This window comes from Chiloscyllium plagiosum, unplaced genomic scaffold (genome assembly GCF_037043375.1).
Source record: "Chiloscyllium plagiosum isolate Xiang-an unplaced genomic scaffold, Cpla_swu_hap1 HiC_scaffold_6, whole genome shotgun sequence".
Classification (NCBI taxonomy): Eukaryota; Metazoa; Chordata; class Chondrichthyes; order Orectolobiformes; family Hemiscylliidae; genus Chiloscyllium; species Chiloscyllium plagiosum.
The window spans coordinates 404,398-420,277 of record NW_028270144.1 but is presented as its reverse complement, the minus strand read 5'-3'; the positions used below and the strand labels follow the sequence as shown (position 1 = coordinate 420,277).

Sequence of the window (15,880 nt, the reverse complement as noted above, 5' to 3'; positions counted from 1 at the left end):
TTTGGCTGGCATGATGGTCCCCAAGCTCATGGCTACTTGTGCAGCGTCAGTGAATCTTTAGAACAGTACAGCACAGTACATGTCCTTCAGCCTTCGATGTTATGCCTCGATGTTTATTACTTGAGACAATGTAGTTGCTATTGTAAAGAATCTTTCACAAAAGTAGTACTTACACTGATCCAGGTTTCTGATAGCCATTGTTTGTTGATCCATCTAGTCTTCGTCTAATAGTCACTTTTGGAGGAAGTGCTGGGTTAGATGCAGTTTTGGGTGTATCTTTGAAATCCACTGAAGAAAGATTTTGAACAGAACTGCTAAAGGTTCTAGTATTAGTACCTGGGGGAAAAAAATCAAAGACTTTAACGCCTTTTAAAACTTTAAAATTAGCAATTTTAACCATAATAAAGACTACCTAACCACTTACCATCTGTTGTAGGGAGAGATGTTAGAGAAGTTGTTATTGATCTTTTAAGTCCAGTGTATTTATAGGATCCCTCACTGCACAAGTTTAATGTCTGAGATGTGTTTCCTACATTACTGACAGACAACAAACTCTGAGAACCTGCCTGACCATCTGTTTTGACAGTATCTTCACTGGAACTTGATTCTGGGCTAGTCGTCCAGACAATTGTGCTCTTTTGTCCAGGCAGTGAGGCAGGTGCTGACACCCATGGTATTCCACTGTCTCCTATCTCCCTTTGCAAATGACGCTGAGAAGAGCTGGTTTTCAAGGAACTGTTTATCTCTGAGGAATGAGAGGACAGAGACTCTATGCTTCCCATCGGTGTACTGTCTGGGCTGCTGCTGAAAGCATCACCTGAGAAAAGGAACAACTAGTATTAGAGTATGTACAGTATGTCAAATTTCATTGCAGAAAATAAAAAAGGTAACATTACCAATTACAAGTATATGATCAGATATGAGGTTTAAGGCATAAAAAATCTCTATCCAGGTTTTAAGAAGTTTGACATACTTTTATTGTTAAGAATTGAAAATAATCCCCTTAAGATATAAAAATTATTAATATAGTGACGAGGACAAATCACTTTTATCTTGAATATTTTTGTCAAAGTTAACACTTCCACTGTGTAATATTTTGCTTCACTTCAATACAACAATAAATGTAACTCTATCCACAGTTTTTCAGGAATACTAATCTTCCTGATGAAACCACTATAAAAAATAATTAATTGGTAAAGTAAAATAACCCTGTCAAAACAGCAAACTATCAAAAATGGAAAGCTGGATATTTCCATAAGAATATAAATGATAGGATTAGAACTAGACTGTATGAGTTGTCAAGCCTGCCACACCATTTAATAAGATTATGATTGATCACTGACGTCAATTCCATCTTCTTGCCTGCTTCCCTTGATTTCCTCAGACATGAAAGATTTGTCCAGTTTAGCATTGAATATTTTCATGAATGAGGTATCCATGACCTTCCGGCACAGAGAATCCCAGAAATGCACTACCATTTGACTTGTTTCCACGTCTTATGGTTAGCTCTCTACCCTCAGACCATATTCTATATTCGCCAGTCAAGGGAAACAATCTCTCAGTATCAACCCTGAGACTTTTTAGAAAATAGGCTCTTTCATTTTCATTCTCCTAAATCCCAAAGTTATAGACCTAATTTACTCAGTGTCTCATCATAGGTCATAAAATTGTCTAAATCCAGGATTATTCCCAATTTAATGATCCTTCACTCTACATCTTGCTTTAGGAATCAAAAACTGCACCAAGTACCCTAGGTGTCAAAGGCCAAAACAATTCTAAGTTAAAAAAATCACACAACACCAGGTTATAGTCCAAGAGGCTTATTTGGGAGCATTACCTTTCAGAGCGATGCTCCTTCACCAAGACAACCATCTGATGAAGGAGCAGCGCTCCAAAAGCTAGTGTTTCTAAATAAACCTGTTGGACTATAACCTGGTGTTGTGTGACTTTTAACTTTGTCCACCCCAGCCCAACACCGGCACCTCCAAGTCAGGTACACAATTCTAGCATGATTGTTATTCTTATACTCCATCCCCTTGTGATGAAGGCCTTCCTTGCTGTCCTTGCATACTAACTTTGCGTTCCTAGGAACATCATCAATCATTGCGTTTTCCTGAGATGACTGAATGTTCAGAGATTCGCAAAATGTCACAATATTCTCCAGTCAGGTACTATCTCCCTCAATGCACCAGGTTGTACAGCTTTGAAATTTCTTGTGCCAGAAGGTCATGGATACCTCATTCATGAAAATATTCAATGCTAAACTGGATAAATCTTTCATGTCTGAGGAAATCAAGGGAAGCAGGCAAGAAGATGGAATTGAGGTTAGTGATCAATCATCATCATGTTGAATGGTGCAGCAGGCTTGACAACGCAGCCTTGCAGTTCTATTTGACATTGTTCTTTGTTGATCCTCAAGTAATGTTGGCTTCAGCACATTTGTTCTGCTTGCCTAGAGTCAGTCTGCACCATCGTCTCTTGCCTGTATGGTGTAGGAGACTCATCCAGCTGTGTTATAGTGATGGCAGGTACTCACTTTTCAACAGTAGTGCACTTCCTAGCCAATATGTCTTGACGTTTTTGGAAAACATCAATGTTTTCCCATTAAAAAGATGATTCTGTTGTTCCATGCTAACAATGTCTTTGTCAGGGGTAGTTTCAGCAAATCAAATGTGGTGTGCAACTGATGCTTTACAGTGAGCAAGGCTGGAGAACTCTCAGTTGTTGAGTGAGTTCTCTTCCAGTGCATGAACAAAACTTGGCTGAGTCTTTTGGATAGTAATTTTTGTTTTCGAGTTACCTGTAAGGAAGGTTTCATTGTCTGAATAAAACTTTCTGCTAATCATTTATGTCGAATTCAGCTATAAATAAACTTGTGATATACACTGTGGACTGTTATCACGAACAAGTTGTTCTCGATAGTCAAACCATGCAATAATCTCCTCCAATCTTTCAATGGTTTTCTCATTCTTAGTTGCTATTCTTATGGAGAAAGCTTCTCTGCCTATTGCTCTACCTCTCTGTTTTGCTGCACTCCATGTGTTCTGATTAGAACTCTAAGAGCTGAAGAATGTGTTGCTGGAAAAACACAGCAGGCCTCGTCGATTCTCCTGCTTCTTGGATGCTGCCTGGCCTGCTGTGTTTTTCCAGCAACACATTTTTCAGCTCTGATCTCCAGCATCTGCAGTCCTCACTTTCTCTTAGCACTCTAAGGTACAACCAAAGGCTTCCACACATAGATTACACTTCTTGTTGACTTCACCAGAACTAAATAACATTAAAAAGAACTTCTTGCAGTTCTATAAGCTTATTCAGCACTGGTAGAAATCAATTAGCATCCATTTTGAAAATACTTGATGATCTTTTTAAATTCTATGATGGGTGTTCTCTCTACCTGCTAAATGTACAAGGTTGAGAGAGGATTAGCTGAAATAGTGAGGTCACAAAATGGCAGCATTACCCTACAATCAGTATCACAAGCTAACAGACATTTCAATCTGTCTATACAACATACTTCTGGTACACTAATGCCTTTGCCAACTTATCATCCAACAAGGTTTGGAAGTCTATGTATAATACAGACTTCCTTTTTCAGTCAACCTGGCACCAATCACTCCAGAAATACAGGCACTATAGAGTTTAAATTTCATACCTCACACCAATAATAGCATTAGCTAGGCAGGGGAGCCTTTTGCAAAATGAAGTGATTAATACTTTTAAGTGGCTATAATATGCTGTCCTCTCTGTGATCAAAGTTAAGAGGTGTGAATGTCTTCAGTCTCTATTGTTAATACTTTATGGTCTGTCTGATTAATACCTTTATAGGATTTTAGGAATTACACATCTTTTTCAAAGAGTTTTTCCAGATGAACACTATCTCCAACAGCAGCTCCATATTTGTCATTGTTATGGGGATAGTGTGTACTATGTCAATGGGCATGAAAGGGGCATGATTTGGCACTTAAGTGTATGATAGATCATGGAGTGTTGTGGGAAGTGAAGAAGTGTGAGTAAGGCTGAGGAAGCCTTACTGCTTTTAATTAAAAATGAGACAGAGTCCCAGAAAACTCCCTTTTTAACAGCACGCCTCAGCACATGGCCACTCTTGCAGCTGCCTAGGTCCTGCTTCCGGGGATCCTCCCCATCACCCAGTGAAAATTGGATCAACTGCTTTAAACCAAGGCAGATCTGCCAAGTCAGACAACATCCTTTTTTCAGCTACCCGCTTGAGTAGTGAGTATTCAGCCCGTGGAACCATTAGATACCATTGCAGAAGACTCAACCTGTTGACGTAACATTTCAATGCACCAATCTGCCACATCATTGCAGGACAGTGTTGATCTGGGCATCCACAACATTGACTGATGACTAAATGAAGTCTCAAAGTATCAGGTCAAATATGGGTAAGAATCTCCTGCTGATTAGTACCTATCCCCGGTATCCTTCTCCTACTCTAGCACAGATGAATCAGTTCTTCCTCCATATTAAATAGGGCGCACTGCAAGCAGTAAGAGCACAGAATATACTGTACTTCACTGTCCATCATTAAAACTCATTTGATACCACTATGGTTGCCTGAGTTGGTTCAGTCCGAAAGGACAGAGCTGCTAACCTGGACCTACAGTAGATAGCATTCCCTCTAATTTTATTTCTAGCTGCACAGCCTCCAAGGTCCATGTGCAGTAGTGACGTCCAAAACTGGAAATGCATGGCTTAGAGGGGACATTGATGACAGGTGGTGACTGAGTCAAGAAGAGGGAAAACCTACTTTGTCTTGCCCTCACCAGCTAGAAGGACAATAGCAGCAGAAACGTGGAAACCATTAACTGCAAGTTCCCCTACAAGCCACATATCATTTTGATTTGGAACTATATCACCATTCCTTCACTTTCAGTGGGTCAAAGTCCTGGAACTCCCTCCCATTATACTGTTATGAAGTTGAACGTGTGTACTGTACCTTTAAAACAGTGTGGCTGCTGTTTTGTACCGAGAACTTACAAGTACCTGTCATAAGACTAACTAGCAGTCCCATAGCGTACTGGAAAATTAAAAATAAGTAATATTTAGATTTGAAATAGATACCTGAGTTGGTTGCTGTTCTGACAACAATTCAAATTTAACCTTTCCATTTAAACTATGCCCCAGAATACTAAAAGGAGAAAGTGAGGTCTGCAGATGCTAGAGATCAGAGCTGAAAATGTGTTGCTGGTAAAGCACAGCAGGTCAGGCAGCATCCAAGGAACAGGAGAGTCGACGTTTCGGGCATAAGCCCTTCATCAGGGATTCTCCTGTTCCTTGGATGCTGCCTGACCTGCTGTGCTTTACCAGCAACACATTTTCAGCCCAGAATACTAAAACCCAATCAAGTTTGAATTAACGTTTTCCCAACATAAAACCAATGAGACAGTCCGGTGTTGAGGGTATAGAAAAAGGCAGGCAGTTTGAAAGTTAGACAGAGTAACTGCCATCGAGAGAGTAATTGTCATTGAGAGAGATCCAAACACTCTCTATCAAAGGTGACTTGTTATATAAAAAATATTCGCAGTAAAACAAAGACGACGACCCAGGCAGATCTTTAACCAGAAGAGAGACACCGACGATGATGGCCACTATGTGGTTTTGAAATTAAGTTGATGCAATTTTAATAAACGTTTTTATTGTGACAGTATACTGTTATAGAGTTAGAAGCAGATAATAACTAATTAAGAGAAAGGGGGGCTTAGTGTTGCAAATAGTTGTTGCTTAATGCTCACTTGAGTTAAGGAATTGATATTTTCTTTAAATAGAGGAATTTGTAAGTTCTCTGTCACTCATACTTTAACAGATTTTGAGGTGAGCTTTTCTGAGTGTTCGGTTTAGTTAATAGAAGGGTTTACCCCCACGTCTACACTGTGTGTCGACTTGTGCCACATGGAGTACAGCAGTTCAAGAGGTAGCACACCACCCCATTAGGGATGGGCAATAAATGCTGATGTAGCCAGTGATGCCCGTATACTGTGAAAGTCTTTGTCAATTCTAGGCACACATTTCCATACAACAGCTAGATTGGTGTATGTGGAGGATGAAGTATGCAATTTATAGGGGAAAATGATCTTCCTTATAAGGAAAACTGATAGACCAGCAATATTTTACAAACTGAAACCTCTTTCAATGCATTCTTCAAATGTAGATATTCAGGAGCATTTTGAATTTTTTGTTTATATGTTTCAGGATGGGGCCAGTTTTAATGCAAACTTTTAAAGATCTTCAAAAAAGGTTTAATCGATATGTTATGCTTACTGTCTGCATCAGCTAGACACAATGTTGGGCTATAGATGGCTTTGGGTCTTCTTGGGCCTGTTGACAGGCAAGTTGCCTTGCTTCGTCTCGATCCAGATCTCTGCTCAGGTTGAGGAAGAGGAACATTTGGGTCAGGTAGAGTATGGAATATCTATGAACAAAAGAAACAAAACATTGACTGGTAAAATATTTCAAAATATTCTAAGTTATAGGATTTTAAATGTAACTGAAGTAGAAATCTGCCTGCATTGTACTCAGCAACAGGTTATTGATTTACCATTCAGAAATGCAATATTAATTCTCATTTTAAAAAAACTAATCTGAAAATACACCAATCAATGTTATAAAGGCATTTCTTTAAAATCAAAAGTGACATTCAACACACTTTTGCCATTGCTTGACATTTCTAGCTGAGACTGAGTGAAGTTCTGTTTAATCCACCCAAACATTGTGCTTCATCCACAATAGAGCAACTTCTTGTTTTATTTTCCCTCCTCAATGTTACATCTAACATAGAACATAGAACATAGAACATAGAAGAATACAGCGCAGTACAGGCCCTTTGGCTCTCGATGTTGCGCCGATCCAAGCCCACCTAACCTACACTATCCCACTATCCTCCATATACCTATCCAATGCCCGCTTAAATGCCCATAAAGAGGGAGAGTCCACCACTGCTACTGGCAGGGCATTCCATGAACTCACGACTCGCTGAGTAAAGAACCTACCCCTAACTTCAGTCCTATATCTACCCCCCCCTTAATTTAAAGCTATGCCCCCTTGTAATACCCGACTCCATACGCGGGAAAAGGTTCACACTGTCAACCCTATCTAACCCCCTAATCATCTTGTACACCTCTATCAAGTCACCCCAAAACCTTTTTTTCTCCAATGAAAACAACCCCAAGTGCCTCAGCCTTTCCTCATACGATCTTTCTACCATACCAGGCAACATCCTGGTAAACCGCCTCTGCACCCGTTCCAGTGCCTCCACATCCTTCCTCTAGTATGGCGACCAAAACTGCACACAATACTCCAGATGCACACAAACATGTATACACACACACACAATACTGCACCAATGAGATTATAGCACAATAATATCTGTACTATTTTTCAGTCCAGTTCTTAAGCAAAAACCTTCACTGTGTGTATTCAATTATTGTTAAGTTTTACAGGACAGAAGGGGTCAATTTGACTGAACATGGTCCTTCCACATATTTTTTTGAAAAATCAAACAACCGTCTGATCTCCCAGTCACTGCTTCAACTTTGAAAATAGCAATGGTGTTCCTCAACTGCTCCACATTGCAAGATTTTATATTGTAATAATTATATACAAAAATCTCTTCTAAATTCTCTCTTATCTCCATTAGTGGCCATTTAAAATCTTCCACTGCTCCCCAGATCTAAGAAATAGTGCTTCCATAATAACCTGATCAAAACTGAAAGTCACTATTAAATCTTTTAGCTTTCTCGACTCTACTCCAAATAGTCTCAGTGTCTTAAGTCTATAAGAAAAGGATCTCATAGTAACTACATTCATTAAATACAGCAGGTACAATGCCCCCTTTTGTTTAGTCTCAGGAGTCAAGATGCACAAATGGTCATAGAGAGTACAGTTGCCTGATTGGGTCTTTTGCAGACGTTGATATTGCCAAAACTCCTTTCAAAGCTCCTGTATGATTCTTGCTCCTGAAGTTGAGTTGTGTCCGATCACCGTGTGGGCGGCACGGTGGCAGTGGGCGGCACGGTGGCAAGTGGGCGGCACGGTGGCACAGTGGTTAGCACTGCTGCCTCGCAGCGCCAGAGACCCGGGTTCAATTCCCGCCTCAGGCGACTGACTGTGTGGAGTTTGCACATTCTCCCCGTGTCTGCGTGGGTTTCCTCCGGGTGCTCCGGTTTCCTCCCACAGTCCAAAGATGTGCAGGTCAGGTGAATTGGCCATGCTAAATTGCCCGTAGTGTTAGGTAAGGGGTAAATGTAGGGGTATGGGTGGGTTACGCTTCGGCGGGTCGGTGTGGACTTTTTGGGCCGAAGGGCCTGTTTCCACACTGTAAAGTAATCTAATAAAACTATGAATACCACCAAGAGGAATAAAATGGACAAGCAAAAGTGTACTAATACTCTGGCTATTGCTGAGACCTATTTATCACAGGTGGGAATGACCTTCATTAATTTAGTGAAGACACTAAATTAATGCAGGTCTTGATGACTCAGTGGTTAGCACTGCTGCCTCATAGCACCAGGATCCCAGGTTTGATTCCAGCCATGGGCAACTGTCTGTGTGGAGTTTGCACGTTCTCCCCGTGTCTGCGTGGGTTTCCTCCGGGTGCTCTGGTTTCCTCCCACAGTCCAAAGATGTGCAGGTCAGGTGAATTGGCCGTGCTAAATTGTCCATAGTGTTAGGTGCATTAGTCAGAGAGAAATGGGTCTGGGCGGGTTACTCTTCAGAGGGTCGGTGTGGACTGGTTGGGCCCAAGGGCCTGTTTCCACACTGAAGGGAATCTAATCAGTGAGCACAAGAATGTGTTTTGTCCAAAATCTGCCGGGGTCAGGGACTGTAAAATCCATTGTAAAGATCACCAGAGATCTCTTGGCAACTGAGGATCTCATGTCAGGTGAAATACCCTTTCTGCTTTTGCCAAAGTATATTGCTCACAAATTTGTCTGTAGTCATCAATTTCAGTCACCATTCTGTGCCACTGCTCTCTGATCAGCCATTTGTCACTTACAATGTTTGGTGTCCCACTTGCTCAGCGATGGGTAGCTGTGTTTGTTGGAGGTCAGTCAGTTCAGCTCCAGGGCATCCCTGAAGTTTTTCAGGGTACTGTCCTATGCCCAACCATCAGCGGCTGCTTCATTAATAACCTTCCCTCCATCATAAGGTCAGGAATGAAATTTCCATTCACAACTGCTCAGATATTGAAATAGTCTGTGTCCATATGCAGCAAGATCTGGGCAATATGCAGGCTTCTACTGATAAGTATTTAGTAACATTCATGCCACACAAGTAGCAGGCAATGATCATCTCTAACAAGAGCATTACCATTGCTGATTACATTTCCTTCAACATTCTGGGGTGTTATCACTGGCCAGATGCTGAACTGGATTAGTCATAAAAATGCTGTGGTTACAAAAGCAGCTTAGAGACTAGGAACTTTGCTGTAAATTACTTCCTGATTCTCCAAAGCATGTCCAGCATTTACAAAGCACACGTTAAGAGTGTGATGGGAATACGCCCCTCTTGTTTGGATGGGTATTGACACCTAGCAGGACAAAGTAGCCCGCTCAATTGTTAACCCATCTATCACCTATAAGAAAGCACTGCAATACTCACCAAAGTTTCTTCCATTTCACCTTCTAAATTTGTGACCTTTATCATCTAGAAGGACAATGGCAAAGTTTGCATTGGTTTTGACCAGGACAGAGGTGTGATTGCTCTCTGGTTGTGCTCACATTAGCAAAGTTATAGGGAAGTTATAGGGAAGTAGTAACTCCAATGCTGCTAGCATTTCCAGTGCGAGCAGCAGCGAAGGTAAGACCGTTTGGTTTTAAAAGTACTTACCGGTAGCGGGCAGCGGTGTTTTTTTTTTCTCTTTCACTCTCTCTTCACAGAAAGAGTGGGAGCACCAGGGGGAAGTGACGACGACCAGAGGGGCAGCCGGGAAGGAAAGCGGTGAGTATTTATACTCACCCTTCGAAGCCGTCGGTCATTTCCAGTGCGAGCAGCAGCGAAGGTAAGACCGTTTGGTTTTAAAAGTACTTACCGGTAGCGGGCAGCGGTGTTTTTTTTTTCTCTTTCACTCTCTCTTCACAGAAAGAGCGGGAGCACCAGGGGGAAGTGACGACGACCAGAGGGGCAGCCGAGACCCGGAAGCAGTTAGTGTAAGCTTACCTGGGTAGGTTTTTTTCCCCCTTTAAAAGCGCGAAGGAGAGGAACCCGAGGCACTACACGGGTAGTGCCTCCCACCCGCCCTCCTCCTCTAACCTAATAATAACACCTGTTGTGGTAAGTAGGTAAGTGCTGAATTTTGCTTGTTGTATTCTTTAGACCCAGTTTTTTTTTTAAATAAAAGTTAGCTTTAGAGGGATGGCAGTGAAGGCAGTGCAATGTTCCTCCTGCAACATGTATGAGGTGAGGGATGCCATCGACGTCCCTGCCGATTACACTTGCAGGAAGTGCACCCATCTCCAGCTCCTCCAAGACCGTGTTAGGGAACTGGAGCTGGAGTTGGATGAACTTCGGATCATTCGGGAGGCAGAGGGGGTCATAGATCAGAGTTATAGGGAAGTAGTAACTCCAAAGATGGCAGATAGATGGGTGACAGTGAGGGGGACTGGGAGGAAGCAGCCAGTGCAGGGACCCCCTGCGGCCGTTCCCCTCAAGAACAAGTATACCGTTTTGGATACTTGTGGGGGGGCGACTTACCAGGGGTAAGTAATTGGGTTCAGGCCTCTGGCACGGAGCCTGTCCCCGTTACTCAGAAGGGAAGGGTGGAGAAGAGCAGAGCAGTAGTAATTGGGGACTCGATAGTTCGGGACACAGATAGGCGGTTCTGTGGGGGCGAGAGAGACTCACGTTTGGTATGTTGCCTCCCAGGTGCAAGGGTACGTGATGTCTCTGATCGTGTTTTCCGGGTCCTGGAGGGGGAGGGGGAGCAGCCCGAAGTCGTGGTCCATATTGGCACCAATGACATAGGTAGGAGGAGTGCCGAGGATGTTAGACAGGCTTTCAGGGAGCTAGGTTGGAAGCTCAGAGTTAGAACGAACAGAGTTGTTGTCTCTGGTTTGTTACCCGTGCCACGTGATAGAGATTCGAGGAATAGGGAAAGAGAACACTTAAATGCGTGGCTACAGGGATGGTGCAGGAGGGAGGGATTCCGGTTTTTGGATAACTGGGGTTCTTTCTGGGGACGGTGGGACCTCTATAAACAGGATGGTCTACACCTGAACCTGAGGGGCACCATTATCCTTGGGGGGAGGTTTGCTAGTGCTCTTGGGGGGGGGGTTAAACTAACTCTGCAGGGGCATGGGAACCCAGATTGTAGCTTCAGGGTGCAGGGCCTGGAGTGTAGGGAGGTTAGGAACATGGCATCAATTTCAAAGGAGGGTGCCTGTAAACAGGAAAGTGGCTTGAAGTGTGTATACTTCAATGCAAGAAGTATACAAAATAAGGTAGGTGAACTTGCAGCGTGGGTTGGTACCTGGGACTTCGATGTTGTGGCTATTACGGAGACATGGCTAGAACAGAGACAGGATTGGCTGTTGCAGGTTCCAGGATTTAAATGTTTTAGTAGGGTCAGAGGTGGGGGTAAAAGAGGGGGAGGTGTGGCATTGCTCGTCAAAGATAGTATTACAGTGGTGGAAAGGACGATGGATGAGGACTTGCCATCTGAGGTAGTTTGGGCTGAGGTTAGGAATAGGAAAGGTGAGGTCACCCTGTTAGGAGTCTTTTACAGGCCTCCTAATAGTCCTAGAATCATTGAAGAAAGGATAGGGAAGGTGATTCAGGAGATGAGTGACAGTAATAGGGTGGTTGTTATGGGGGACTTTAACTTTCCTGATATTGATTGGGGAAGCTATAGCTCAAGTTCGTTAGATGGGTCAGTGTTTGTTCAATGTGTGCAGGAGAGTTTCCTGACACAATATGTAGACAGGCCAACAAGAGGTGAGGCCATACTGGATTTGGTTCTGGGTAACGAACCAGGCCAGGTGTTAGAATTAGAGGTAGGTGAGCACTTTGGGGGCAGTGACCATAATTCGGTGATTTTTACTCTCGTGATGGAGAGGGATAAGTGTGTACTACAGGGCAAGAGTTATAGCTGGGGTCAGGGAAATTATGATGCGGTGAGGCATGACTTAGGATGTGTGGCTTGGAAAAGTAGACTCCAAGGCAAGAGTGTAAATGATATGTGGAGCTTGTTCAAGAAGCAACTATTGAGTGTCCTTGATAATTATGTACCTGTCAGGCAGGGAGGAAAGGGTCGTGCGAGGGAGCCGTGGTTTAATAAGGAATTAGAATCCCTTGTTAAATGGAAGAGGGCGGCCTATCTCAAGATGAGACGTGAAGGTTCAATTGGGGCGATTGAGAGTTATAGGGTAGCCAGGAAGGACCTGAAGAGAGAGCTAAGAGCAGCAAGGAGGGGACATGAAAGGTCCTTAGTCGGTAGGATTAGGGAAAACCCTAAGGCTTTCTATAGGTATGTTAGGAATAAAAGAATGACTAGGGTAGGAATAGGTCCAGTCAAGGATAGTAGTGGGAAGTTGCATGTGGAGGCGGAAGAGATTGGGGAGACACTGAATGAATACTTTTCTTCAGTATTTACTCAGGAACAGGGCATTGTTGTCGATGTGAATACTGAGTCACAAATAAGTAGAATGGATGGCTTTGAGGTATGTAGAGAAGAGGTGTTGGAAATCCTGGAAAAGGTGAAAATAGATAAGTCCCCTGGGCCTGATGGCATTTATCCTAGGATTCTCTGGGAAGCAAGGGAGGAGATTGCAGAGCCATTGACCTTGATTTTTATGTCCTCTTTGTCTACAGGAGTAGTGCCAGAAGACTGGAGGATAGCAAATGTGGTTCCCTTGTTCAAAAAGGGGAGTAGGGATAACCCTAGTAACTATAGGCCGGTGAGTCTCACTTCTGTTGTGGGCAAAGTCTTAGAGAGAATTGTAAGGGATAGGATTTATGCACATCTGGATAGGAATAATGTGATCAAGGACAGTCAGCATGGTTTTGTGAAGGGCAGGTCGTGCCTCACAAACCTTATTGAATTCTTTGAAAAGGTGACGAAGGAGGTTGATGAGGGGAAAGCGGTAGATGTGGTATATATGGATTTTAGTAAGGCGTTTGATAAGGTTCCCCATGGTAGGCTACTGCAGAAAATACGGAGATATGGCATTGAGGGTGAGTTGGAGGTTTGGATTAGGAATTGGCTGGATGGAAGAAGACAGAGGGTAGTAGTTGATGGCAAAGTTTCTTCATGGAGTGCCGTTACTAGCGGTGTTCCGCAAGGATCTGTTTTGGGACCATTGCTGTTTGTCATTTTTATAAATGACCTGGAAGAGGGGTTAGAAGGTTGGGTGAGCAAGTTTGCGGATGATACGAAAGTCGGAGGAGTTGTTGACAGTGAGGAAGGATGTGGCAGGTTACAGCAGGATATAGAGAAGCTGCAGAGCTGGGCAGAAAGGTGGCAAATGGAATTCAATGTAGCTAAGTGTGAGGTGATTCACTTTGGGAAGAATAACAAAAAGATGGGGTACTGGGCTAATGGTCGGATACTTGGTAGTGTGGATGAGCAGAGGGATCTTGGTGTCCATGTACACAGATCTCTGAAAGTTGCCACCCAGGTAAATACTGCGGTGAGGAAGGCATATGGCGTACTGGCTTTTATTGGTAGAGGAATTGAGTTCCGGAGTCCTGAGGTCATGATGCAGTTGTATAAGACTCTGGTGCGGCCGCATCTGGAATATTGTGTGCAGTTTTGGTCGCCATACTATAGGAAGGATGCGGAGGCACTGGAACGGGTGCAGAGGAGGTTTACCAGGATGTTGCCTGGTATGGAAGGAAGATCGTATGAGGAAAGACTAAGACACTTGGGGCTGTTTTCATTAGAGAAAAGAAGGTTTAGGGGTGACTTGATTGAGGTGTACAAGATGATTAGGGGGTTAGATAGGGTTGACAGTGTGAACCTTTTCCCGCGTATGGAGTCGGGTATTACAAGGGGGCATAGCTTTAAATTAAGGGGGGGTAGATATAGGACTGAAGTTAGGGGTAGGTTCTTCACTCAGCGAGTCGTAAGTTCATGGAATGCCCTGCCAGTAGCAGTGGTGGACTCTCCCTCTTTATGGGCATTTAAGCGGGCATTGGATAGGTATATGGAGGATAGTGGGTTAGTATAGGTTAGGTGGGCTTGGATCGGCGCAACATCGAGGGCCAAAGGGCCAGTACTGCGCTGTATTCTTCTATGTTCTATGTTATATGTTCTCTTATAATAATTAAGTGAATATTCCTCAAAACCTACTGGAAACAATCTGCATGCATCGTGTTGTCAGAAGCCGAGCAAGATGTAATCCCATATAATCAGTGATGTTATAGGTCATGCAGTCTGCCCAAGTGACCTGGCCAGTTACATCTCATTTATTTTATACTTTTATACATTCCTTAAGCATGTCCATTTGTCTATCTATCTTTGTGAGACGGTGGGGGCTAGAGTTAAAAGCCAAGTAAAAAGACTACATTGGCATTGGATTCTCTTAAAAGCAGGTCTTGATTGACAGCCTTTAGGACCCATAAGCTGCTGGTCTCTGCTTGGCTAACGTTCTAGTGAGCTGGGACACCAGTGTTGATGCTTCTAATATGCTGAGAGGATTACTGGGAATCTCCCAACTAGCTCATTCGTGTGCAATTTGGCGAAAAATCCTCAGTAGTAGGAGCGGCAAGTTAGTCACCACCTATCATTTATAAAATGGGGAAAATTGGGACTCAATACATGGACAGATGGCAGATATAATGAATATGAAATAAGCAGGAAGACAACTTTAAAAGGAGACATTTTTGTTTTGTCTTTATCCATGACTTATGACAATGAACTATTTAAAATATGAAATATAGCCACTGAAAAGAAAAAAAATTCAATCCTACCTTTTCATAATTCTCAATCAGAATCTCAACCACAATGTTCTGAAATTTAATGTTCATCATTGCTGCTACAGTCTCTTCTTGGGATCTCATTAATGTTGGACCAAAAATCACACCTAAGTTAGATATAGTCATCAGGTTCTTTTGACTGTGAGTGGAAACTCTGAAATTACAGATTGTGAAAATTATTGCATTCAGAAGTGGCATTTACATTTATTTATAACTGGGAAATGGACAAAGCAGCTGAATCTATGACAATGTAGGAATATTAAGGCTGAAAGAGATCATTATATTTTAGGCAATGTATCAGCTATCTCTTGCACCTTTTAATCACTTCCTGGTTTCCCTTATTTCTAAGAGAAAGTAGTTACATCAAAATTGTTTGTTCTGAGTCTCTGCAAGTTCACTATCATTCCCTGAGGTTTTCATTCAAAGAGATATTTATCAGAAACTCACTGATCCTGTTCTCTTGTTACTCTTTAATTTAAGTTTCTGCCACCATATATTGCAAAGAAAAATGATCTGAAAAGAGTTGTGTTTGAGGACTCTTGAAAGAGTGTATGTTCACTTTAAGATAGAAAGTGTTTTCTGAATTTTTAAAGTAAATGTAAAGTAAAGCAACGGCTGCAGGATATAACAAGTAAGAGATGGGCTGTTCCAAAATATACACATGTAGCAACTGACTGTTAAATGGGTACCCGAGTTTGGTTGCTGTTTTGACAACAATTCAAATTTAACTAATTAATTTAAATTTTGCCCAGGATACTAAAATCCAATTGAGTTTGAATTTATTGTATTGACAGCATCGGGCCAATGATAGGGTACGATGTTGGGGGAGAAAGGGGGGTATAAAACCAGGGCATTATGAAAATTGGTTAGAGCAACTGCCACCGAACAGGAGACCAACTGCTGTAGAGCTAACATCCTATCTAACATCTTGCTCTCAAAGAAATAAGAA

General features: G+C 42.6%; 1 protein-coding gene across 2 annotated transcripts in view; it reads right to left on the bottom strand.

The window, feature by feature from the left end:
- The window catches only part of arhgap42a (Rho GTPase activating protein 42a), a 381,038-nt gene that overhangs the window by 35,525 nt on the left and 329,633 nt on the right, over positions 1-15,880 (bottom strand). For both annotated transcript variants that reach the window (XM_043698407.2, XM_043698409.2), the window contains 4 exons: positions 14,926-15,085; positions 6,280-6,430; positions 425-817; positions 174-336 (listed from right to left, as the gene is read on the bottom strand). In XM_043698407.2, coding sequence (XP_043554342.1) covers positions 174-336; positions 425-817; positions 6,280-6,430; positions 14,926-15,085 — 867 coding nt within the window. The remainder of the gene's footprint in view (positions 1-173; positions 337-424; positions 818-6,279; positions 6,431-14,925; positions 15,086-15,880) is intronic.